At 43.7% G+C, this 26860-nt stretch overlaps 2 protein-coding genes across 12 annotated transcripts in view; one reads left to right on the top strand and one right to left on the bottom strand.

Moving 5' to 3' along the window:
* The window catches only part of EYA2 (EYA transcriptional coactivator and phosphatase 2), an 87911-nt gene extending 76970 nt beyond the window's left edge, over positions 1 to 10941 (top strand). Inside the window, 6 exon segments of the mRNA XM_037402869.1 lie at positions 930 to 988; positions 3132 to 3292; positions 4348 to 4462; positions 5028 to 5149; positions 5998 to 6098; positions 10059 to 10941. Of these exon segments, the coding sequence (XP_037258766.1) occupies positions 930 to 988; positions 3132 to 3292; positions 4348 to 4462; positions 5028 to 5149; positions 5998 to 6098; positions 10059 to 10139 (639 nt within the window). The 3' untranslated portion in view covers positions 10140 to 10941.
* Positions 10942 to 18456: 7515 nt separating this feature from the next.
* ZMYND8 (zinc finger MYND-type containing 8) overlaps positions 18457 to 26860 on the bottom strand; it is a 75163-nt gene continuing 66759 nt past the window's right edge. For 8 of the 11 annotated variants that reach the window (XM_037401555.1, XM_037401554.1, XM_037401561.1 and 5 more), the window contains 3 exons: positions 24895 to 25134; positions 24563 to 24720; positions 18457 to 19883 (listed from right to left, as the gene is read on the bottom strand). In XM_037401555.1, the coding sequence (XP_037257452.1) occupies positions 19782 to 19883; positions 24563 to 24720; positions 24895 to 25134 (500 nt within the window). In that variant the 3' untranslated portion in view covers positions 18457 to 19781. Of the gene's footprint in view, positions 24251 to 24562; positions 24721 to 24894; positions 25135 to 26860 lie in introns of all 11 variants that reach the window. The other 3 variants (XM_037401564.1, XR_005106396.1, XM_037401563.1) reach the window with 3 other exon arrangements.

Raw genomic sequence — 26860 nt, 5'->3', positions numbered from 1 at the left:
ACGGAAAAAGATTTAAGCAGTGGGAGAAGCTTCCTAATTTTTCTCTTTCTAATTTTTCTCTTTTCAATCTTAATGCTAAGGCTAGGAAAGAAACCAAAGAAATAACATTTCTCAAATTTTTGAGGCAGGGCCTCCACCATTCGAACAATGAAGAATTTTGGAAGATAAGATCTGGAGTACACACTTCATGCAGGCTGAGCTCCAAGTATATATTCTGGTTAAATTTCCTGTGCATAGATTTCCTCATTTTTGACACACATTATTCCTTAACTCTGTCTGTGGCTGGGGCTGTGAAAGGGTGCCGCCTTCAGTGCTTCAGCCTGGCTTCCCTGCACATCAAAGGAAGCTCAGCCCCCTCAGAACAAACTGGGAATACACCGGCAGGGTAGGCTCTCTGGAAGTTTCTTTGGGACAGATCTTCTCACCTTGCCCCTGTTCAAAGCAGTATTCTCACAGGGGGAGAGGCTGCCAAATCTCTGCCTTATCGTGCATACAGAGTTTAAAAACCACGGTTTTCCTGTCTAAACCAGCATGTCTCTCCCTCCTGTCTGCATAAGAAGGAGTTCCACTTACTGTATTATTCAAGAGCTGTTGTGCCCTTAGATAACACATCTGTCTTGCACACACCCTGCCTGTGCCCAAGATCTCTCTCACACACCAGCTTTGTCACACACACCCCCAGACCTCTCAAACGCATGCACATCCACACACTGTCATTGTCTATTCATATTTTGTGCAAATGCTATGTGATACTTGCTACTAACAATTAACTGGCTAGACTATGCCAGTTATATAGCAATATATATACTAGCAATAAATAAGATGTTATCTCCTTAATATTACCTTTAAAATAATTTTTCATTACACTCTTTCAGATTTTTTTCCAAAGCATTTACTTATTGCTGTATTTTTTTTTTCATACTTCTCAGGACTGTGACCAGATCCACATAGATGATGTATCATCAGATGATAATGGTCAGGATCTAAGGTATGGGATCTCCGGGCTGGAAGCTGCAGGTCAGGTAGTCCCCGTCTGTTTGAAAATATCAGGGGGCTGGCCAGTGATGTAAAAAAACATTCTCAGCCATGCGCCCTCTCCCCTCCCTGGCTCCATGCTGTCTGCATTTATTAAGCACACAAACACAGGAGTCCCATTTCTCACATTAATATGCCTTTGTCTACTGTCAAGGCCTGAGCATACTGAGCTTTGAACCATTCTGGGAAGTATATCTGAAATTAGGTTGAACCCCAGTCAGACTACACTAGTTCCTGATAGGATTTGGCCAGGTTTCCCCCTGCCTAATCTGTAATGAATGGGCTCAGCAGTGAAGATTATGGACCTTGCCATGCCAGAGCCTTGTCACTGGTAGAAACTCGTGCTAAAGCTGCACCAAACATTATTATTATTTGTGTAAGTTAGATTATCACGTACTTAAAATCTGCTTCTGTACAATTACATCTACCTTTCCCAAAGTGTTGCCTGCAGACTCATGGTAATCGGCACAAGAGTTAAACGTGCAGAGGTCATATAGAGCTTCATAATTTGTGTTTTTATGGCTGGTTATTATGAGAAATTGGTGCAGAAACAGCACAGAAAAAGTGAAGTGTTTTAGGAAACGACTTTTCCTTCTGTAGAGAACATTTGAAAGATTTTTTTGCTCTGACTGGAATGCTACTTTGTGCTTTGCAATACGCTGAAATGCACGTGTATATTTAGATCCTTTGGCTGCAGTGGCCTGTAAGCAGGGGAGTCTGGATACTTGTTCAGGCATTGATTAAAACATTAATTTGGGTTTTATTTCAATCAGTGCACTCTGAGTGAACAAAAAAATTGTATGCTAACAGCATATCTTGAATCATGTGAAGAGCCCCTGCCCAAATGGTTTCAGTTGTTTGAGAAATACTTTTCAGCTGCTCATGGCTCGTCTATGTGGGAAATGAAGCTGAGCATGTTAAACTCCTATGTGGATGCTCTAATAAAGTAGCATCAGGGCTTTCTGGAAGGGAAAATTACTGTGCAGTAAATCAAGATGTGAATATACAAGAACTGGCTACTCCCCCAGTGAGGTGTGAGAGGCACTATAAGCTGAGCTAACTTTAAGCTGCAGCTGAGAAGGGTAGGTCCGTGTCGCTAAGCCTTTCTGTCCCTTCTCTTGCTCTGCTTCAAGCCAAGTTTGTCCAAATCCACTGGGTCTGTGACCTGATCCAGCCAACTGTGCCCCGTGAGCTGCACCTGCCCTCTTCCATTGCAGCTCAGTCTGAGATCAGCTCAAACCGTGAAACCTGCACTGATGCTGTCATCGGGCAAACATTTTAAGATGACATGAGCTGGTACTGCCTCTTTTCCTGTCCCCCTCCTCCAAACCTGGGAACTAATCCAGCTGAAAAGCAACGTTTTTTTAAAAAAAAAAAAAAAAACAACAAAAACTGTATTACCTTTTAACTAGAACAGTTCCCTGATCTGATTCACCTCAGCGTTGAAGAAGTGCTTGTGCTGGTACAAAGGAAGGGACATCGGGCAGGGCTGAAGACAGGAACAAATGCCTGGTAGAGCTTTCTTCAGATAAACTGCCTGTTTAAGATGTTTGTGGAACTGTACTTGCCCCCATTTTGTTGTTGTAATTACTCTAGAGTTGCTTTGAAATATTAACTCAGTTTAACAAAAGCCACTTTACATGTTGCAGGTAATTAAGGCTCTTTTAGTTAATTTCTTCATTTTTTTTTCCTTGATCTAATGTGCGTTCAGAGCCAGTTTAGCAATATAGCCAAGCAGTCAGAAAGGTAACACCAGAATTTTCTCCTTTAGGATCTGAGTATTTCTGCAGTTATCTTAGCAGCCTGGATGAGAGGCAGGTGAGGAATTTCAGTGACCTGAGGACAGTCAGATGTTTAGTAGTCCCAAGAACCTCAAAACTGGCAGGGAGTGCTAAGTAACCTGCATTGTGTTTACATTTTTTAAAATCTGTGCTAGTAACCATGCTAGACATGAACTCCAGTTCTGTACAGCCTGTCCCGCGTATGTCTGTGCTGCCACTTGTCTCCACGTTTCTTTTCAGTTGTTTCCACTCCCTGCTGGTACCGTATAGACTGTAATTATACTGACCTCTCCTCTTCCCTTCTGTCTTTCCCAGCACATACAACTTCTCCGCGGATGGCTTTCACAGTTCAACTGCCAGTGCCAATCTGTGTCTGGGCTCGGGTGTTCATGGGGGAGTTGATTGGATGAGGAAATTAGCATTCCGCTACCGGCGGGTGAAAGAGATGTACAACACCTACAAAAATAACGTAGGAGGTAAGGGTCTATGGCCAGGCAACAAGTATGTCTTACATCTTCCCCAATACTTCTGACCCTGCTAGGGACATCCATGGAGAAGTTGTAAAGAGCATTGTGATAAGAATACTTCACAGTGAGCTGAGCAAGTGTTTCAGCAGTCATCCTCAAATAAGGTTCTGCACAGGATTTGCAGGAGATACGCTAAAATACTTGGTTTAGTGGTTTGAGAAGGACTCAAGTCCAAGTGTGGGGTTTTTTTTAAACATTTTTGTAATTTCTTTGTCAGGAAAGCAACCTTCTCCAGTTTTCCAGAATGTTCAGTAAGCAAGCAAATGTTTCAAACTAATGTGCTTTTTTTTTTGCCATAGAACACATGGCTGATCTCTGCCTGAAGGCATTCTTGTATATATTTGTATACATTCTTGTATATAACTACTTGTTTTTTTAACTCCCTCAGAACAATACCACTAGATATTAGGATGCCCTGGGTTCCTTCATCACAGCTAATTCCAGACAGCTCTTCCAGTAGGCTGCTCTGCTTCTCTTTTAGAACATCAGTGCCAGGTCTCTGACTAGGAAGAGAAAGAAGCAGAACTCAAGAGTATCACTACAACCGCTTTTTGGTGGGAGTAGCCGCCTACTCACATGTACTGGGAAAGTTGCGTAGCGTTTTGGGAGAAACAAAACCATCCTGGCTTCAGCTGTTTCTCAGCTCAGGCCACTACCCACTATACACAACTCTTTTGTCTTGCTCACTTGCCATGCAAGCTTTATGCTAACCCCAAGAAAGGTATTTTAATGAGCCTCTGCGGGTGACTGACATCGTTCTGATGGAGAGCAGGGAAGCTGAGCTGCTGTAGCATAGCAGTGGCCTGCAGTCGGGCCTCATATCTCAAGGCAGAGCCTTGGAGTGACATGGCAGTGGGCAAAGGGAAGCAGCCCGTGCCAGGACCAAGAGGAGGGCGGTGGGAGGGGTAAGTTTCAGAGCACAGACAGGAGCCCTTTGGCATTCTACTTACAAACCATGAGACTCCCTTTCTGTGCTTCTGCAAAGATGCTTTCCCTGCTTACAGGTTTAATAGGCGCTCCTAAGAGGGAAACCTGGCTGCAGTTAAGAGCAGAACTTGAAGCGCTGACTGATCTCTGGCTCACACATGCTCTGAAGGCGCTGAATTTGATACATTCTCGGTAAGAACAGCTTAAAGAATTGCTACAGGCTTGATCCAGGATCTCCCTTGCTTCCCCTTTTTTCCCCCTCTAAACAAATCGAGACACATTTATAGCGACCTTGCTGGCCAAACCTGTGGGAGGCCAGCCTGCACATGTTTGCCACGTGAACTGAGCAAAAGAAAAGAAGTCCTTTTTCTTGCCTTTCCTTAGCTACCTTATCTGTGGCACACATTTCACGTGAGCAGCTTTACAAAAGAGCAGGAAAGGTAGAAGAAGGCCCTTTTATCCCTGAACATGTTTGCTCAAAGAACGCAGCATGGACATTACTACATGTTGTTTAAATTCCCACAAAATGGATCCTGGCATGCATGCACTAAGCTGCGTCAGTGTGTTTTGGTTTTTTCATTCTACTAAGTTGATCAAAAAGACATTACCAGTATTCACATTATCTGCCACTAGCTACATAATCTTCCAGTGGCTTGGGAACTTCCAGTTGCAAGAAAGGTTAGCTTCCTATCATCTTTCACTCTAAAACAAAAAAGAGAAACACAAATTGCCACTTCTACTGACTTTTGTCTTCTAGGCCAAACTGTGTGAATGTGTTGGTCACCACAACTCAGCTTATACCAGCTCTTGCTAAAGTGCTTCTCTACGGACTGGGCACTGTCTTCCCCATTGAAAACATTTACAGTGCAACAAAAACAGGTAAGAATGAACTAACTTAGGCCTCACCAAAAGCAGACCGAAGTTTTGTCCCTAAGTCAGGCAGATCCATCCAACCTGATTGCAACAAGTAATGTATGAGCTTTATTTTTAGCTCCATGTTTACACATCTCTAATTCACACCCTGACCGCCCACACTTAAGCTAGTACAGACTGGAGGAAAGAAAAAAAAAAAAAAAATAAAAATCAGAGTTTTCCCAAGTGTCTCCCTGGGGGAGTGAGCCTAAAAAATACCCACCCTATGGAGCATCTGCTGCATGTGGGATGTTCAGCCGCACCCAGCTAGAAGGAAGACAGTCTGGTTGGACCTGTGACATACAGAAACACTGTTTGGATCCTCTTGTTCTTGCAGAGGGGTCAAGGGCGCTGAATGAGCTTTATGAAGCTGTGTGAGTAATAAATACTGCTAAGGTTGGCTTGGGGCTTTTTGCGTCTTATGTTCTTTCTGGTATAACTGTTTGAACCTCTGAGGTTTGTATTTTCATGTTCTTACTGCAACCAGAATGAACAGAAGAGGGCTCTTGAAACTGAATACAATGAGTGTCACATCGGTCTAACAGCTGCCAGTCCAGGTAGTGCATCAAAGTCACAAAGCTTGTGGAAAACGGGCAGCACTTGGAAGTTCTTGACTGATAAAGAAAATGCTAGTAACGGTCATGACACGACAGAATCTGTCTCACATGAAGATTCAGTTAGGTTCTAATTTCAAAAGAAAATGAGTGTAGCAGCAAGTTGAGTTAGGTCCCAACTCCAGTTCTAGTACCTGAATGTTAGTCCCACCTGCTGCATGTGTCAGATGAAAAAAATGTGTCTTCTCTTCTGTTGCTTAGGGAAAGAGAGCTGTTTTGAAAGAATAATGCAAAGGTTTGGAAGGAAGGCCGTGTACGTTGTAATAGGAGATGGCGTTGAAGAGGAACAGGGAGCAAAAAAGGTACAGTTTGTGGATGCCATGCTGAATTCTTCCAAGTTTGCATTTCAGTGACCCTTTCTTTACTTAAGCATGTAATGAAGCTCACTCCATATGAAACAGTTTACAATTGGTCTCATTTCTGAATATGCAAAATACTCAACAACCTTGTGAGAAAATTTGTACTGTAGATCCCCCACACCTTGGCAGCTAGTGCAATTTTTCAGGTAGTTGCTGTGTCACATGTTCCAGGAGTCATTCCTGCTTAATAAAAGATGGCTTTAAACACATGAAAAGGAAAACTCTAGTGTGTGATCTCAGATGAGCAAGCAGGGTGAGTTTCTGTTCTACACATGTTGCTTTTTTAAATTCCAAATTATTGAAAGTAGTTTTGAATTACTTATTAGATATATATATAAACACATACAGAGAGATATGTATACACATACATGTATTTATATTTATGACTTACTGAGATCATAGGGTGTAACATCATTAGAGTGAATACCAAAGCGACCAGTGCTGAGTTGCTGCAATTATCAATGATTTATGGATCAATGTGATTAATATCACAAGCAAAATTAAACAGGGAAGACACACTGAATACAAAGTAGAACAGAAACTGTGAAAGCAGTACGGTCAGGAATAACGAGCCCTTGGTAATATTTCATGCTCACTGCATAGGTGTGGCGTGCTGATATAGGTAGTCTTAGAAAGAATTACATGGACTAACCTGTGCATCCAGTTGAATCCTCCAGTCATTAGTATCCACGGTCCACTCACTGGGAAATGGGAAGTGGAGTTTTAGGGACCAGTTGAAGCTTCTTTGGTTTGGGTAGGCTGTAAGAGGGAGAAGCTGCAACCCCAGAGCTGGGAAGAGGTAAAAGCAAAATCTGTGAACACCAAAGCTCACGTTCTGCTTACAGTGATTGAGGGTTGTGTGGCTAGAGATACAGCAAGGAATACCTTCTGCCATACACATGGGATGTCAGTGTAGGAGCGATAGAAACATGGAGAGCAACAGCCAAAGACCTGAAGAAAAGCAGTCAGGTACATCAACTGAATTGTACAACATGAAAATTGAACAGCCAAAGTTTTCACTTCCTAAACTTCATAACAGATACCTGCCTGGAGTCTCCATTTCTTTTGACTTTACAGGGACAGGAATACAATTGCAGGAATACAAAAAGCGTTATTTGCAAGATGTGTTTGTGCATCCTGGGTCTTGTGTTCCTGATGTGATTGAGCTGCATTTGCTTCAGGAGCATTGCACATGAATTGAGCTGCAGGAACGGGCTGCATGAGTCCCATCTTTAGCAAACTGGTGAATTTTTAGTAGGTACACAGATGACTGGTGTAGCTCAGGTGATGTAAAAAATACTGCATCACAGGAGCTCAGCTATACAGCTGAAACTTGTGCTGGAGGACCTGGTAGCGCTCTCTGACTGAAGATCCTGCAAAGACTTTCCAAGCACATTTGAGCTCATTAGGTGCACAAACCCAGGAACAAAGGGATGCCAGCAAATAAGATGATGGGCAAACGTTCTGTCCCCAGAATTGTATCTCAGGTCAACTTCAAAGCAGAAGAAACTTTTTTTTTTTTATATGTATTTCCCCTGGCCAATGGAAGCAACAACACCAGCACCCACCTTGGAAAACCAGCCGAAGCTGCAGCTGGCTCTCTAGTTTGTGAAGGGTTAAGGAGTTGTCAGAGAGGAGTCCAAAATGCATGACTGGGAATGAAGTGGTAATAGCCTGCTGCTTTTGACAGCCCAGTGCCATACTTCAAAGGTAGTGGGTCAGTGAACATGAACTGCATCAAAGGCTGCAAGGGCTCTCTGGCTGTATGAAGAAGCGGAAAGGTTCAACAGTCTTCTATGCCAGGATTTCAAGAGCCCTCTTACTTGTGTCTCCTGGCCTAAGCAGCTCTCCCATTAGCAGAGCACATTCTTTGCTTGGATGTCACCTCCTTTGATTGATGACAATCATTAGTCAAGGCTTCTACACACCTGAGTTATATAAAAAAAAGGGGGGGCAGGGAGGGGCAGGCAGAGAGCCTTTCACTGTTTTGCCGACAGCACTGATAATATCTCCATTTTAGTGGGTCATTTTTCTTCACCTGTCTGCTGAGTGATAGATCTGTACATGCTGAACAACAGGAGTGGCTGAGAGGCCAGGTCTTGTTCTCATTTAAGAAAGAAAAATAGATAATTTAATGGAAGGGGTTTAATAACAACTAGGGGAGGGGGAAGGATAAGGAAATAACTTTTCCCCTTAAAGTGAAATTGCAGAGCAGTGAGTTCCAGTCACTTCAGATGTCTGTGTTTGCTTGCTGTCTCTACACACACTGATAAATAGCTTGAAGGAAACATTTGTTTACTGGTAGGTGTCATACATACCAGAGGGAAGCTTGAGCTGTATTTAAACAGTAGAAGAGTGTAAATAGACACTCTGTAAAATAAACATGTGGATCCACTGGAGGGTTTTCTTACAGACTTGGAAAAGGAACATCTCCCTTCATTAGAATCATCTCTCTAGGAATTACGCATTATGTAAAGTTTTGTCTAAGCTATTTATCCGGTTGAATTCTTTACAGTGATAAAATACTCAGAAATGTTATTCCTATGCTAGAAGGGGAGTAAGCTCTGTCCGTTAAGGCTTCCTATGTTTGTTACTGTACAGAGGCCAGTATTTTGGGAGGAAGCTAAGAAAATCACAATCACAAATGTTGTTACAAAATCTAAGTGCAGGCATGAGCTGTGCCCTTTTATCTAAAATAAAACTGCTTTAGCTGTTTTGGAGAAGAAACAAATCCAGCTCAAACCCCAGGCTTACCAGAACATACCAAGAAAAATCGTATTGTAACATCTAAAAGCAAGTTACAATTATTTTGAGGTTATCTCTTTGCAAGCAACCACAGGTCTCATAGCTACTGCTAGTGATCACAGAACTATGTTCAGAGCACTGTTTGTACCTTGCCAGATTGGTTTCCATCTCAGGTCCCCTGGGTAGTTGAACTACACTTGTTTCACAGCGCTTGAAAAAGTCGATGCTTTGTCCCCTTCCAGATGCAAGTCTTGTTTTCCTACAGTATATTCACAATTTTCAAGAGATTAATCAGAATATTATAAAGAAGATATAGCAGGTCACAGGTACTTGCCTTTTCTAGATTTTGTTCAGATGCCAAGATTTCAAGTGGAACTTGCTGGTTCAAATTTGGACATTTGTACATGTGTCTTCAAATTTATCGTAGTAAATATAAATTTTAAAACAGGGAAGCAGGAGAAAGAATCTAAAGTAATCCCTCAAAAACAGGAATTACGAAAGTTTTTTGGGGACAGAAAGGTGCGACAGGTTTATAAAACAGCCTGAGGTAGTAGTGTTAAGCTAAATGAATAATGGATCTGAGCAGTGATACCAGTTCCAACATTTACAGAAAATAAAGCGTGACCTGCTGTTCCAGTTAACTTGGGATTGTTAGAAAGCATTTTGACACTATGTGGTATTTCATTCTTTTGTTTACATTTTTATAATTTTTAATAACCTCCTTTTATATCGTTTGCTTGACTGTGTAGCACCGACAACAGCTTTCACTAGCGATGTTTGCCTAAAATTGTTTCTAAAAATACTGCAATTCTAGAAACGGTCCTAATTGATCCATGAAAAAAAAACCACAATAGGAGAGTGAAGTTTAGTAGCTAGTACATTCAGAAAGCCAGCCTACATCCTCCATTATCCCTGAAGCAGGACACTCCTAAATCGTGGAGGATCTGTCTTCCTCTCTGCAGAGGAGAAACATTCCAGCAAATAGACACTTCCCACTCCCTTCCTTCCTCTCTAAGATGAGCCTCCTTACCTGTGACACCGTGACAAGCTGGTGGCCCAAGTACAAAGCTCTGTTCCTGAGGGCACAAACTAAGAAAGTTGTTTTGATCTCAGTATTAAACAAAAACCAAAAAATACCCTCTCTTGGTTTCACTCTAGCACAACATGCCATTCTGGAGAATCTCTTGTCACGCTGACCTGGAAGCTCTTCGGCACGCCTTGGAACTTGAATATTTGTAGCAGACCCCAACATCTTAGCACTGTGAGGGCTTCACTCAAACTATTACATCGATTCCACCTATTCCTCAACATTTTCTTAGTAAAAAAATCCCACAGCAACTGCAGTTTTTCTTTTTTTTGAAGGAGAACCCTTTCAGTGGAAGCCTTTAAGAACTTGCAGCCAAAGAACATTGTATCAAGTCCTTCTTCCTTTGGACAGAGGAAAAGCCTTCAGATAACTCGCTGGGGATCCTGCAGTTACATGGTTAAGCCGGATGCGTAGAGCTGTAACTGCCTGTTTGCCGTCAGTGACAAACACAAGAAGCCTTGGGTCTACTTGTCAGTTTTCTTGCTTTTGAAGGGGGAAGAGGACATAGTAAGGAGCCTCTGCACAGTACATCACACGGGACCTTCTGAAAACAAGAGTGAAACTGTTGGGTTGGGGTTTTTTTTATGTATTTTTTTAATTTATGAACTAATCTCATTACTCTGGTATTAAGCTCTGTACCTGTGTTTTTAATCTGGCTTTTTGGGGTGGGGTGGGTGGGGAAAGTCTTATCATTCTAAATTAATAGTTCATTTCTCCAGAACAAACTCTGGGGAGAATCATATTGTGTACATTAATAACAAGGACACATGGTACTGTTGGTAAGAACTATAGCTGTGTTTTTAAATCTTACATAGATGGTATGTGGACTGTGCATGTGTCTACACGGTGCCTTATGCTGCCATCTTGGTTTTGGGGGTTGGGGGTGGGGAAAAAGTACCTTGTGATGAGTGAAAGGCATTAAATAAAAACATGTTTACATTTTGGGGGACTAGATTACCTGCCTGCTCTTCTCTCCAGCTGCTCTTGGATCTAGAGGTATATGTAGAATACATACTCCCTGCTTCAAGGTGGGGTCTGCCTAGGCCGACTCTGAACAGAGCCCCTCCGGTGGGAACGGAGCCTGTAGCCAGCTGGTCTGTCCGTCGTTTGACAATCGTCGGTGACTGTGTCCGCTGGGAGAGAACGTGGGTGCTCGCACACCTAACTTGTCCGACAAAGGAAGATAAAGGGCAAGCAAATACTGCAGCTGTGCATATTTCTTTTTATCTAAATAAATGCATCTACGAGGAAGTTTCAGCTTTAGGATTTCTGCTGAGCTGGCCCGTTAATTCTTGCTGTCAAAATATTTCAGTTCTCTGGGCCTGGATGAATCTCTTAAGTCACTTTCAAAACTGCTCGTTCTTGCTTGCTGTGGCACCAAATAACCTCAGAAGGATCAGAGCGTGACTGGAACAAGGTGTTAGAGAGATGCAGCAAGTAATACAATCCCCTTCTCTATCGTGTGCGAATCAGGATCAAACAAGTAAGGGTTACACAAGGTACAGTGTGACACAAGCACTACACAAGCCTGAGTGATGCTCCTTCTGTCTAGAAACATTCACCTCAGGAAGCAGATTCACTGTGAGATCTGAGGGGATATTCTGCCAAACTAAAACAGGAAATCTGATCTGTCTTTAGCTCAAAAGGCATGAGCCACGCAGCAGCTGTAAAACACGTTAGCTGTACTTGTCAGCAGCAGGCATGACCAGAACATCCTTTAAGTACATGCTCTGGAGGCATTTGCAAGGAGCTGCTCTGTGGGCCGAGTACAAGACAAAACAAAACGTGATTTTGCTAGCAGAGGTGTTCCTTGTCTCAGGGCCTGCCAAGAAGCACATCTAGCAGAATTTTTCCCTCAAGGTTTTCCAGCAGTAAGACTGTCACAAATAGGAAGTTCTGTCACAAGCCAAGGAAATCAAACTCAATGGGAGAATTGACTGATGCTTGCAAGATAAGCACACCTTAAAGGTAAATAAAACCTTTGAAAGAGGAGCAGATGCCAGGGATGGCAGTCTCCTAAGAAAGCACAACTTCAGCTTTTCACACCCTGTCAGTCAGCTAATTGCTCTTCCTTGAATTCCAAATTTAACACCTGCCTTAATTCAGTTATCTCAGTACTGACTTTTCCCCCCTAAAGCTTCTTAGATTTTGCTTTCTGAATGCATTTAAAGATTCTCAGGCTCTCTCGTTTCTGTCTCCAAAGTTCTTACCAGAGCTTTGGGCCTGCTGTCTGTTAGTGCCTGCTCGTGCTCCACGCACCATTGCTGTAAGCAATTTCTCTGTATTTCTCCCAGCTAATGATTTTTACTTACCCACAGGTAACACAGCTGATGAGAGTGGTGTACACCAGCATTAGGAGCACTTGTTTGTCAGGCAGGTGTTCGTCCTTGTGGCATGTGTTCATCTCTCACCGCAGCAGGTGTCAGGATTTACTGTTCCAGAGAATCTGTGATGGCTGGAAGAGAGGATTTGTAACAGCTTTTTACCTAGGAACATACGAAAAGCCTGGAAACACATGCACACACTCGTTTAGGTTGGAAAAGACCTTTGGGATCATCGAGTCCCACAATTACCCCAGCACTGCCAAGCCCACCGCTAACCCATGTCCCCAGGTGCCACAGCGACACGTCTTGTAAACGCCTCCAGGGATGGTGACACCACCACCCCCGTGGGCAGCCTGGCCCAGTGCTTGACCGCCCTTCCCGTGAAGACGTTTTTCCCCAATATCCAACCTAAACCTCCCCTGGTGCAACTTGAGGCCATTTCCTCACCCTGTTGCTGTTACCTGGGAGAAGACACCGACCCCCACGTCGCTACGGCGTCGTGTCGGGTAGTTGTAGAGGTGTGACAAGGTTCCCAAGTAAGTTACAGTACAGCTGCTGCTGAGGTGAACAAACCAAGCAAGTCATGTTAGTGCCATGATCACAGTGTATAGCTGATACCAAAATCTGTTCTGTGAAAAAGTGTTTCGTATGTTAGTCCATGTCTGAACCTCTGATACAGACTTCTTGTATCTGAAATAGGAAAGGGGACGTGAAAGATGCAGCTGGTGAGAGAATACAGGTTGAACTCTTGAACGGGACTGTAAGCATGAGGGCACAGTAGCTGCTGTCACAGCTCCTTTCTGACACTTAGAGGACCAAAATACTTTCCCAAACAATAAACAAACCCCACCACCATGTGTACAGACATGACATTGGTCACATTTGCAAGAGTATCCTTTGTTCTGCCATTTCTTTGTAGGTAACTAATAGGAATACAATGTTGCAGAGTAAAAGAGACCAACCTTTTATAACTAGCCGCTACTGATGGCTGACCTTCCCATAATCCCATGTTCAGGTCCTTTCCGTGCCATAATCTTAACAGCTTTTGTGATCTTTTGTAAAGGAAGCAGAGTCCCGGCATTCAGGGTGCGCGTGGGCCCCAGACATCGTAGGCACTTTATTTCTGAAAAATCAGGTACGTAAGATGTGAACACTGGAAGCGGTAACAGTCTGCCCTTCAGTGGTGTCCTGCGGACCCTTCAGAATGTTCCTTCTTGTTCCGCTGCCCCAGAGCAGATGAGCCACATCGGACCCTCTTCCAGAAGCGTGAAAAATCAAGTACTTTTGAAGCAGACAGTAGGTATATCACCAAACAGCAAAGCTGAGGGTTACCGGGGCGTGTGTATGCCTTCCCCCGGCTTGGGTCAGCACCCCCGGAGCGGCTGGGGCCGAGGTGACACCTGCAGATGGGAGCAGCAGCAGCAGGCTCGTGCCCGGCTCCCACAGCCGCCTGCGCCGCCTCCAGCTCGGTCTGTCCGGATCAGCACCATCGGAAACGCAAAAGCCTCCCCCATTGATGTGGCGGGGCTGCATCAAGGGAAGAAACCACATTCTGGTTTTTCTCAGAAGCAGCTGCTAATTTGGGGGTGTTTGTGGGGTTTTTCCCCCAGAAGTGCAAGGCAGACCGAGTATTTTGTCTTTTTTAATAGAAGTTGGAGTTCAGTGAAAAGCAGAGACGCATGCTGCAAACTGCTTTTAAAGTATTTTAGAGCACATTAAAGGTACTTTCCAGGCTAATGCAGACATACAGCGTATTTACTGCTTGCATTTTCAGTAATGTCTTAGAAAATGAATGAAAAATCTGGATAATGCACATTGCCTATTTGGGCCAAGAATTTCTCAGATGGGAAAAAAAATCTGACCTAGTTCATCCTTGCATCATTATTATGAAATTAAGGCAGTAGTTCACTTGTTACGTGGTTTTTAGAAAGGATGGAGTTTCAGATGCCAGTTTACGAAGCGTGCAGCGGGATTTACTGCCAGGAGCACCCCAAGTGCTGACAGTGGTGCAGGGAGCTGAAACACTGAGTCCCACAGAGAGAAATCCCTTCCTACACACGCGCCGGGGCCTGTCGTCCCAAGAAATGTTCTAAGGGCCAGAGCGATTCCTCCCGCTTTTCCTAGGAGTATTTCGTGTCGCTGTTACCTTTTCCTTCTCTTCTGGTGTTTCTCTGTCATCTCTCGGGTAAGGACCTTCCTCACTTGCTGCAGTTGCTCTTAAGTAATATGCTGTGGGTTTCATCAGAGCCAAGGTTTTATCCCTGAAGTTTTAATTCGCTTCAGCTCCAGTAACACTCAACAGACTTTCAAGGCACTGTGCAAAAATTTGCCGTATTTGACAGTATCCTCTCTCTTCCACTTTTCACCCAAGGTTTTCTTGCATGCCAGGATTCTAAATAAGGTCATAATTTATTTTTAAAAGACCAAATTTGATAACAAGTGTACCATTTATTTCAATATGTAAAGTGTGAGTAGAACAAAGCGTGCAGATTCTTTGTTTTTCCTGAGTTTTGGCTACCTACATTGTTGAAAGATGAGCAAACGGCAACGGCAAAGTCCGCTGTGAAGGCCTCTTATCCTGAGAACAGGGAGCTTACCGAACACTTAAAATGAGAAGTAACAAAAGAAACAACACGCTTGCTGGAAAACTTGCAACCACAACAATGACCATTCAGAAATTAAGAGGGATTCATGACCCGTGCCATCACTGGGAATCGGGAGTCAAGGAATTCTCCCAGCAGCCAGGGATCAGAGACAGCCTTCCTGGGCAGGATTGCTCTTCCCGCCTCTAGGCGCTGCAGGCGCTGCCTCCGAGAGGGATTCAATGGAGTCACTGTTGCTCCTTTTCCTAAGACTGCCTCTTGCTCAGCAGCCAGCTCCAGTTCTGCCTGTGCCTTGGCCCGGCTCACAGCTCGGGATGGTTCCTAGCTCACCGAGAGCAGAATTCAGATCTACCTCCCCTGAGCCTGTCCCGCGTGACCCGCCGCGCTGCACCCGCATAACGTGCTCCTTTTGCCAGAGCCCACCTCCGACCTTCGCAGGGACTGATCCGCACCAGGCGCCTGCTCTTCCCCGCATCCTCTTCAGGTGAAGGACCAACACAAAATACTCCTCCCTCCACCAAGTCTTATCCTTAGGGTGTCTCCAGCCATCTGCTGTCACTTACCACTTCCAGTAAGTCGTGGGGTGCAACACAAAGTAAACGCAGCTCGTCACAAACAGAAAAAGCCACTGAGATGACAGGCACTGAGAGGGGATCTCCTTGGGGCTCTTGCCTTCACACTTGCAGCCATCCTGTTGAACCAGGACCTGCAGCTGAAGCGTTTCTGAAACAGCTTTGACAAAAACACCACTTTGCCCGTGCCCAGCTTTGAATAGCTCAGATGCAACAACAGCGTATTTTGTCAAATAACCACAAAACTACAAAAAAAAAAAAATACTGCAAAAATACACGTTACCATTGGGGATGGAGGAACCCGTAGTAATGGTGCCATTTCACCCACTTCCCACAGGGAGATTTCCATGCGGGTTTCCCGTCCCACCAGCCGAGGGCAGCCGGCCCCGCAGAGTGGGAGCACCAAGTCCCATCTTCCTCACCAGAATCCTGGTTTGTGAGGCTGTTTCAAGACCCCGGAGTCCCAGCCACCCCCACCTGGGGAGCAGCGAGCGGGTAACCACCACCGAGTTCTTGGCATTCAGCCATTTTCCTGAGGGACACAACTGGACAGATAAGGCAGGCGCAGCACAGCTAACGCTGGGCAGGTGCTCAGGAGTGGTATTTTCTATAAAAATTATTTTTTACAAGGGAAGAGAAATAATCTCATTTCTAAAATGCCTTCGGTTCCAGCTGCACAATAGTTTTAAAACCCAGCCTCTGTGACTCACAAAGGGCAGCCCCCCCCTCAGAGGGGCTCTGGTCCCATGCACCCACCCCCAGGCAAAGGACGCGATGCCGGCATCCAGCGGGCTGGGCTGAGCGTGGCCAGCAGGACCTGGCAGCGCCCGCTCCGAACGGACACGGCACCACGTGGTGGCACATCAGGATGAGAAACTTGGGAGCCTGCGGCTGCGGCCAGGCAGCGTTCTTCTTGGCTGTTCCATTTCCTCTGCGATTTAACCGCCTGGATCTCCATGGCTGAAGCACTGGAGAGCCCACTCAGCAAGCAGCAGCACACAAGGTGACAGCAGCACAAGAAGGTGACGGCAGCGCTGATGGCGAGTCCTGAAGCCCCGCGCTGGGAGCCAGCCTGCAAAGCCCAGTTTGAACATGTATGGCACCGTCCACCTGTCTGTCCCTCACGTCCTTGAGCCACCATCAGGCTTCTCTGACGACACCTCACCATGGTGAGCTCCCGGTTGGGGGCTGAAACCCCGAGCGCCTGGAGCAGCGTTAGCTCCTCGCCGAGGTGAGGCTGAAGCTGGGCAAACGCTGCCACCGCTCGACAACGCTTCGGAGCGGACTGGCCCAGACAGGGAGCACCAGCAAGTCTCCCCTCCTTCCAGACTGCGGGCCCAGGTGGCAATGAAAGCAGTAACAATACACACATTTCTAAGCCCAGACTCCAAGACAAATCAGTTTTGTCCCCAAAACCAGAGTGTGTGGGGGAACCAGAGCTGTCCCCAAAACCCGTCTTTCAGTAGGTTGTAACAGGCTGGCAAACCTGAGGGACACTGGGGCCTGTAGCTAAAGGGGGAAAACAAGTTTTCCCAGGACGGTATACGGCCAGAAAGGCTTTTTATTACTTAGAGTTTACTCCCGCCCCGGCCCCCATCAACACCTGACTGCCCTCGCCCTTCGCAGCCAGCGAGGCAGGGGCAGCCACCCAGACTCAGACCTCCCCCCAGGACCGAGTTGGGTACCAGAGCTGCTGAACCTTCACCACCAGCGAGAGGGAAAAATCCCAGACCCGGCACGGGAACTGTTCTCAACCTTTGTTCTGAAATGCGCAAGGGATACACCACACAGGGCAGAGGGATGCTCTAGACACGAGCAGTGGATACAGCTTACGCCTGGTCAGGGTCCTCGATCACACATTCAATAAAGCTGCAGCCTATCTTTTAAATAGTTACCGCATCCGCGTCATCTCCTCCAACAGCACCCAAGGCAGAGGTGTGACCTTCACTTCAGTTAATGCAAAACAGTTTTCAGGAAAACCAATGAACTTCAGTGAGCGAGCTGAAACATGGAAAAACTAGCCACCAGAGTATCCAAGATGACATGTTGGATCTTGACCTGGTAGCTCCTGTTGGCAGTTACTATTTTACATTTATATAATCTTTACTAGGATTTGGTCACATACTCACATGAGGAAAGAAAACAACCCTTTCATAGAAAAAAAATGTCCATTAAAAGAAAAAAAACCCCACATGCTGAAACAGGCATCAGAAAGCGGCATGGCTTCCTGTAACAATTCTTGTTAAGGGCTAAAAGATAAAGTTCATCTTTCCTTTTCCTCCTAACGCAAGAGCTTCTGTTGGAGACACCAGCACCCAGGTGACATGGTGAAGGCCAGATCATTTCCAGCTTTCCCGCTCTGCGCCTACTGGGAACACTGACACTAGCTGCTTTACAAACGCACGCAGCAAGGTAACTGCAGGAGCGGGCGCTCTAAGACAGTACTCCTGGGGAGATGCTACATGAGCGACTGCATTAGCTCCCCGCCTCTTCTAACAGCTCATTAAGGCACACACAGCAGCCTTGCCTGGCATGAAAGCCGCCACCTCTAACCTACAAACACGCCAGTCCAGCCCCAGTCCAACCAGTGAGTCCATGCCGCACAAGCAGCGGACCTTCGCTGCCGTTACAACCAAGAGAGAACAAACACTACCGAGTTTTACACAGAAACGACTCATTTACAGACCGCCAGCATGGCTTGCTTTTTTCTCAGATCTGACTGGGATTCAGGCTCGGATGCAAAGGTCCCGCACCTCTGCGACAGAAGACCCCAACAGAAGTGAAATTATCGATGATCTGGAGACTGTGCGGAAATGAACATTCATCCAGACTGAAACGAAACTGGAAATCCAGGAACACAGAACATTTTTCTAAAACAGTTTAATAAAAAAATTGTGAAGTTTCTTGAAAAATTGGAGAAACCCAAAGCATATCGTGTGTGTCAGCTGTCTTAGTCACAAAGAAACACAATTGTCAAAAAAGATATTTAAGTTTAATACAAATTTTATACAAAGAAAATGTGAAAAAATACTTCCATATGCTAAAAGCAATTATGCTTCACAAATAAGGCCAGCTAGGCTATTTTTGACACAACTGCAATTCACGAATATTCTGTTCCGCTTTTTTTCTTCTAATACTTTCTTCCCTCTAATATGGGTACTAGCTGGAGACTGTACAAACCGCATTCTTTTATAAACAATGGGAGAAATTAACATGACTAAAATGTACAACAGAATGTACTGGAATGATATCATACAATTAATTTTCTCATATACATACATCACCTTTGCTTTGTTCAATGCTTTCGTTTTACACAACATACAAAATGGTACTACAGTATAAGTGTAACAGACAGCATTTTCATGGGTTACTTTCTCTCATACTGTACTGTTTCATGCTTACATAAAAACATAAATTCCATCATATAAATAATACATGCTCTGGCCCAGCATCAGAAGTCCTTTGCCCACGTTTCCCGATCCATGATTCTCTTCACACCTAGTTCTTGTTCAAAGTCCTTTTGGAGGATTTAAAAAAACCAGAAACCTGAACTGTGAAGCATAGGAACAAACTCTACTTTTCTCAATCTTTGATATCAACGATCACAAATGTGCTACAACCAGCTGGTACTACACTGTCTGACTTTTCCGGTATTAGACTCAATGAGATTTTAACTTAATTTTAACCTGTAAACAATATAAATTTTAACAGTCTGGTCATAGTAAAAAACAATGTCTTTTATGTATTTCAGGTCCACAGATTGGAAATGTCGCAATTTGCCTAATACGATTAACTGAATAAAGATACCCTTCATCGCTCGGTTGCTCAAAGAAATTCTACAAGAGTTTCAAAGTGCAGAAATTGTTTTCAATCCAAATGCAAATCGAGTTGTTCAGATTCTCATGATTGTATTACTTGATGCTTAACTGCAGTTTCCCCAAGACCAGTTTTCAGTGTTAGCTTGTGATATTAAACCTTCCTTTTCCAACTTCAAACGCTCTTTATAAGTTAAAAGTCAATACAAATATAAAAAGGAGATGGTACTCTAACTTTAATGACATCCACAATTGTACATTATTTACAAAAGAAGCATAGATTTAATATGGATCTTACCTGTCCTCAGCTTTTCTAAGCCAGCGCTAATGCTTTACATTAATGTAGTGTAGTTAATGCTTTGTACACATATACAAAGCTAAAGTCTGAACCTTTGAGGTTAATCCAAAGAACTGTGTTTATTTTTCACATTTCTATTAGATTTATTTATTCCAACAATTGTATGGACTTCTTGTTAGCAGTTAGACTCTTCGTACTTGGACTGGCATTGTGGTCTGAACATACTGAACTCCAGTTCTCATTGCCACTGTCCCAGCAGAAGGACTTACCACTACAGGAATGGTCTGTGGATTAAAATCAAGAGAAACATATTGTTATGTTAAAGGTCACATAAATATGACCACAGAAATAGAGATTTATTTTCCAGGGAAAATCCAGAACAAGTTCCAATTTTGTGCAAGAATTAATACCTTTATTACCGCAGTTTTACCTCATTCCAGGGTAGGAAGTAGTGTATTAGCCTCCTATAGCCAAGAGTCTGTCTGTATTATTACTACTGCCTTACAATTACAGGGACAGGTGGTCCTATAGGTACTGTACGCACTCTGTCTGTGCTTGGAGAGTTAGGTTCTCATAGTTACACCCAGTTACGTATATTCCCCAAACTCATACGTGGGAAGCAGAAAAAGGGCTACGAAAATCCTCTGTCATTTGAAAAAGTTTTGACAAATCAAACTGGAGTACAAAAATACCCTTGTTTATAAGTATATTCTTGTTACACATTACTTAAATCTTCTTCCCCAAAAGGAACTCCCCCATGCATTCCATCTACACAAAAGAGAGCAAAGAACATCCACTGGAACAAAAAAAAAAAAGTACTTAAGGTAACTTTTGCACAAATCAATAAAACATCAGCATTACTGGGAACTGTCTTATACACCCTGTAAAAATATTAATATAGAATAAACTTTTCACTTCCATCATACAGATCATGATTTATAAATCTCGACAAATGAAGTTTCAGGACATCTCTAAAGGTGGTAAATTGATTCTACAGATGCAGAGACAAAGGCACGAGAATGTTAAACAATCTGGTCAAGGTCACATCACTCTGGAAGATCTGGAAAAAGATTTATTGAACCTTAAGTCTGTATCTTAACCTTCCTCCAAAAATGTGAGAAAGTCTAGAGACGTCTGTACCGTACAAACGGCAAATACGTTTTGATACAATTCCAGCGATGCACGACTGGTGACCGAACAAATGCATCCGTGTCAGTTCACAATAGTTGGTGGAAGGAACAGGGAGGGAGATTTTGAGGAACCTGAAAGGGATGCACAGATCTTCCCCCTGATGGGAGTGTGACATTCCAAAGAGAGCACGGAAGAAGAAATACAAGCTCACTGAAGCCCAGTGCTTCCCCACACTGTTTTAAGAAACCACATTAGCGCCTTAACGGTGTTCAACAAAGACTGCGAGTATCCCTACGGAGATGGATTACAGCCTAGAGTGTTTATCAGCTCCTTTGTGACAAAGTCTGTGCCTTCCAGAAGCCTACTCATTCCATTCCCTGGAATGCAAAGACGATGAGTTCATATTTTTACATTATTGTAACTGCAGAAAGAATAAAAACCAAACATGGACTCAATTTGCTAAATAAATTCAAGACTACTGCCATTTTGTAATGATTTCAGATGTGTATAGAGGTTCAGTGAAATGGTACCCAGAAGATACGCTGGAAGTTGTTCAGAGGAAGAAATTCCTAGTTGGACACAAAGTGCAAACTGAACCCTACTGAGCCATTGGGTCAGTCACTGTTAGTACTACAGGTCGGGAAGTCAAGGTCGCCACAGTCGCCTTTAAATACACACACTTACACAAATGAAAAAATTAAGTTTCAGTTCTTACAGCGGTCGGGATATGGAATGTGCGAGACTCCTTAAATGCGTTAAGATCATTCCCTGAGAGGTAAATTTTCCACCTCTGCCAGTTTTACACATAGGTACAGTTTGCATACATAAACATGCACTAAGGTTTAAAATTACTTAAATTGCACGTGCAGTCATTAGAATACAGAGGTGTCTGTAGCTGTGCAAGACTAACGCAAATGTGTACAAAGTCTTAAACATGCACAAATAAAGGTTGAAACCTTTCAGACGTTCCAATTATGCTTTACATAACTCAATACACTTGGTATTACAGAAAACCGAGGAAGCTCACTGCCATTGTTCTGAACGTGACACAAAACCACCTTACGATCTTACAACCTCTCAGCTACTCACGAGAAAGCCTAACGTCTTTGATGTTCACGACTTGATTTTAAAACACATAGAAAACCTTGTTGTTAGGGGAGTTCAGTCCAAACAGCCTAGGGCCAATGCTGCAAGGTGCACAGTGCTCTCAGCTGAGACAAAAATGAACAGTTCAAAAGCCGCTAGGAATGTGAAGAGTCATGATCCCCACTAAGAGCAGTAACGTTTGTGTGGAATAGAATGGCTGTGCAATACTGTATGTACGTGTGCATGTGTCCAGACATACACACCCTCACGGAGGCGCGTGTCCTGCAGCTGGGGGAGGGCGGGGGGGGAGAGAGAGAGAGAGAGAGAGAGAAACTTCTATAGCACATCAGGCCTCGCAGTCACGGTGCGATTAAGGTACACTGTTAAACTGGTACATAGTTACTCTTACAAGTTACCTAGCCTCAGGTCATTTTATGACTGAAGTTATCGACACCTGGGCTTCTCTGCTGAACCCACCGCTGAGACCGAGCGTGCCCTTTAGTTACCAGTGCAGTGTCAGCGCATTTCCTCTGGTAAGAAGAAGGTCAGCTCGGGTGCCGTGCTGACTCTGAAGTGAGCACTGCAGAACACAACCAGTTGAAATAACGGGATGTTGTGGTGCGTAAAATACAAAAATCCAACTCACTTCTGTCCCATCTTCTGTGAGAGACACATTCAAGTGTCCTTGGGTAAGTCTTTGATGGAAACCCCAGGTCTGACTCCAGTGCTACTTCTCATCATGTCGTAACGCTAATGTGCAAGACTGCATGGGAGATACACTACTGATGAATGCGTATTTTCTTTCATAGTTACTGAGATGTCACAGGAATATCAAGCATAGCTCAGAATTAATTAAATCTCTTTAGGATACCATAGACAAAAAGATATTTAAAAGATACTTAAAATGAATTCTATATATTTACATTGATGTGGTCAAGTATATACATGAAACGGACAAGTAACTAACATCGTAATGTATAATGGAAGCCTGTCCTCAGTGCCTTCGCTACACAATTCCTGAATCCTCGTAATAATGGACGATGAAATGAGACGGTGGAATGTTGCACAGCAAAATACAACATTTTGCACTGCAAGTTGAGACTATACCAGTGAATTCATATCTTGATAGCACAGCAGACGGAGACAACCCCCCAGAAATACTGAGCAGTTTTAATGCCAGGAACAGTACTACTGCAGACTTTAAATGATGATGATGTACTTACAATTGTGGGTTGAGTAGTTGGAATATAGGTGGTGGTCTGCGGTACCTGGACCAGTTTTATAGGCTGGTTGCTTGTCACACCTGTTGCTATCTGCAGAGACAGCACAGGCAACCTCAGTAGAAGTCTCAGCTTTTACATGAATTCCACCTAGTTGTTGTTATTATTATTATTGTTATATGAAATTTATGTTGGATGTTTTGTTTGTGTTAAAAATTTGCATCTTAATGAATTCACAGGTTACTTCTTTGTTAATAACAAAATGCAAATTATGAACATGATCAATGTATACAGCATGATGTTTCAGGTAGAACATCTATGTGAAAGCAATTCCAGAACTGTATAACTGGAATATTCCCTGGCAAAAATTTTAGATAACTGATTTATCCCGTCCCCTATTTCCCCAGTAATACAAAGGCTGTGCTGCCACAAACAATGCCTATGAACATCGACTGAGCCAGAGTTTAACTAAATTCACCGAAGCATTCACGTGGAACAGCACATCCTTTTTCCCTCTCCAAATCTGTTTCTCAAGTTACTCCCTTAGATGACATGTCAAGCCCAGAGATCTAACACCAGACAGTAGCAAAAGTGTCAAGAAATGAACACAGCTCTCTAGTTTACTATGCTTCCCAATTCTATAGGACTATCTCGATGAGACATCATGCTGGAATCACAATACTACAAAATTAGTTTGCTTTTAATATTTTAAAATACAACAAGGCTCCTACTGATGTGGGGGATCATGTGTAAGGGTTTGAAGGATCAGCCCCCCCCCTAAATTTTTTTCATTTAATAAATCTTGCAAGGGCAGAAGAAAAACGATGCTGAAATTGCTAATAGTCAAGCCCTACCTATAAAGCAGAATCTTCTCTATAAACATTTTCTATATATGCAATGTTAAGTCCCTTTTATTAGAGCATTTGCTCATCCTTGCCTACTGAATACTATCAGAGTAGATGCTATGGAGGATTTCGTAACTGCACACTGCTCCGTTAACTGTAGATCCAGGTGGATTGTTGTATCAGTGTTATGGAACATTGTGGTACCCTAGTGGCAGTCTGTTGGGAGAAAGGAAGTTGATTTGAATGCAGGTCTTGAGCTTGGCCTCTGAACCCCCAGGCAAGAAGGGCTTGGAAGTGCTGCAGTCAGTATTGCTTATCAGAAGGCAACTTGTATCGAAAGATCCAGACCAGAAGCTACACTGATGGGTCCTGGAGAGAGAGAGAGAAAGAGGTCCAGTCCCCTTTGGCTGGAAGGATGAGTCAAGCCAACACAAGGTTTTACTGGGAATGAGTGAAGGGGAAAGGGTGTTCCCAGAGGAGAGAAGGAGATTTTTTTTTTTATTTTTTTTTTGCCAAGATGAAGGAAAAAAACCACAACTCCCTATCTCACTCCCCAAATCACACACTTTAAAATACGCAAATGGTCATAAATTCCTGGCTGATCCAGGGAAGCATTTAGGGGTACATTTCAGAGGAATCTTACATACTGTTTTTGTTTGAAACCACCACAGTGATACTTACTGTAACACACTCTTTGCTTTTATCAGCTGAACCTTCCTTTTCCTTAGGGGTGCTGGCTGTCTCTGTGGGCGTAGGCTGCACACTTGAACTGGGTTGGGATGATTTATTTAATGTTTCTGTGCTGATTTCAGTATCCGTTTCTTGCTGTGTTGCGGTAGCTACAATACAGGAAAAAAAGAGAAAGTAGCCACTGCTCACGCGCACCAGTCCACGGTCACTCTTCACAGGCAGGTCGGCACCCACACAGCGAGGAGCGCTGGGCCACGGCGTGTCCCACCCACCCACCGTAACTCCCTCAGCGGTGAAACGGGCAACCCAGAGAGCAAGATTACCTGACTGCGTGCAAGACTTCATATGCTCAGGCCAGTGAGCTTGCTGGCATGGATAGTCACAGTAGCTAGTATTCCAACAGCAGTAAAAAATGGCCTCTTTCTTGCAGTTAGCACACCACTGCTTCTTTTTCGTTTCATCCACTGCTTGCTGCTTTTCCAATTCCAGCTGCTTCTTCACCTCAGCAATCAAACGATCTCGTTCTTGTTCCAGGCTCTGACGCATTTCAGCCATTGTTAGTTCTACTCAAAATGCAAAGAAAGATGAGGTTTGCATTTTCCACCCCCCAACAGCAAGGTGCAAAACAATAATTTTCATGAGTTTAAAGGCAATGTGAAATTCAAAGTAATAATCAAAATATTCCCTCAGTTTGGGCAACCCTGTTTCATACCTACTCAACAAATGAAAGTCTTCCATCTTCTTCTCTTATTCTGGCACCATGATTTTTTACCCTTAACCGTTACCTTCCATTTGTTTAACACTTTCGCTCTAGGTGTCCCACAAAGGGTCAGAATCCAGGTGTACCAGGTGCAGCATAACCACAAGAACGATGATCCAGCTGCTGCTAACGTACTTCGCCTTTACAAGCCCAAACTTGTGTTGTGCTCCAATATTCACAAAATACAGAGAATTCTAGTTCTCCTCGTCTCATAAATAAACAACAACGCATCGATTGTTCACTGTATCTTGGTTTCGTTACAAAGAAAAACATGAAAGTTCCGAGAGGGACACTGACAAAGCTGTAAAAACTCATCGCTACGTGAACAACGCTGTAAATTTGAGCCTTATTTCACGATTGGTCTGAGAGCCACCCACGATTCATGCCGTTATAAACCGATACCTCAGTCACTATGAGTGACCATGATTACAGACAGCTTGACAGAATCTTCAAGAAAGCGGGCAAGTACAATTAAGGTGTTCCAAGCTGACATACTTTCAACACACCATTAAGGGTGTTTATTTAAAACAGTGGCATGAGACTGGTGACAGAGGGTTTAAAGGATTTTTCTTTTATTTCTGAGCAGACCTAGAGATTCAGTTCTGTGACTGTTGCCATACCCAAGTAATTCTGAAGAAAGCTGGACTGCAGCAGTGCAAAAACTGGTCTATCGTTATTTGAAAGAGCAAAATGTTACTAACAAAGGAAAGACATGAGCCTGAATATGGGGTTACTCAGCCCTTAATTCACTTTGATTCCAGATGTGCCCCGCAAAAAGAAAGTCAAAAAGTGGACAAGGACACTATTACACAGTCCTAAGGCCATCTGGGCTGCATGTACCTTACCGGAGACTTTATCACGCAATTGCAAACCTCTTCCCACAGTTCAGTGCATTAAAAAAAAGATCATTTAAGAGTAATCAGATTTTAATCATGGTTTCATTTCCTGCCCATATGGTTGAGTGAATGTGGAGGTTAAAATCCCCCTCCAAGAAGGAATATTCTTTTATCTGTTTAAGGTAGTGTTTTGACTTTACTTCACGGACAGTCTGGCACAAAGACTGAGCCAAGGTTGTCTGTTCACTTCACATAAACAACCCTGTACACCCACAGCTGATCTGAACCAAAATGTCAGCTACAATCTACAAAGACAGCAGAGGAAGCAGGTTCCCCCAGGGGCTGTATTAACAGAATCTGGTTCATATGAGAATTGGTATGAAATAATCAGCATAAAATATCTCATGAAGAGGGATTATCCAATGATGCATAAAAATCAAGAGTTGTTCTGTGCTATCAAAAGCTCTCTTTAGCCTAGATCTGTCTCAGAGGGCTGAACACCTGTTGTTTGGTGTGTGCAGATTAACTTTGGGTACATACTCAGAAGGTGTCCGCTAACATCAGTGCAGCACATTTGAACAAGGTTTTCTGTCTTTCACTTGGGCAATGTGCAGCATCACACGATGAGGGTAATACGCACTGCAAGCATCTGGATTTTCTGTTTGGGACAAAACCTGACACACTGCTTTGGAC

Source organism: Falco rusticolus, chromosome 10 (assembly GCF_015220075.1).
Source record: "Falco rusticolus isolate bFalRus1 chromosome 10, bFalRus1.pri, whole genome shotgun sequence".
Lineage (NCBI taxonomy): Eukaryota > Metazoa > Chordata > Aves > Falconiformes > Falconidae > Falco > Falco rusticolus.
Note: the sequence above shows the minus strand (reverse complement) of the source record. Positions and strands in the feature narration are given on the sequence as shown.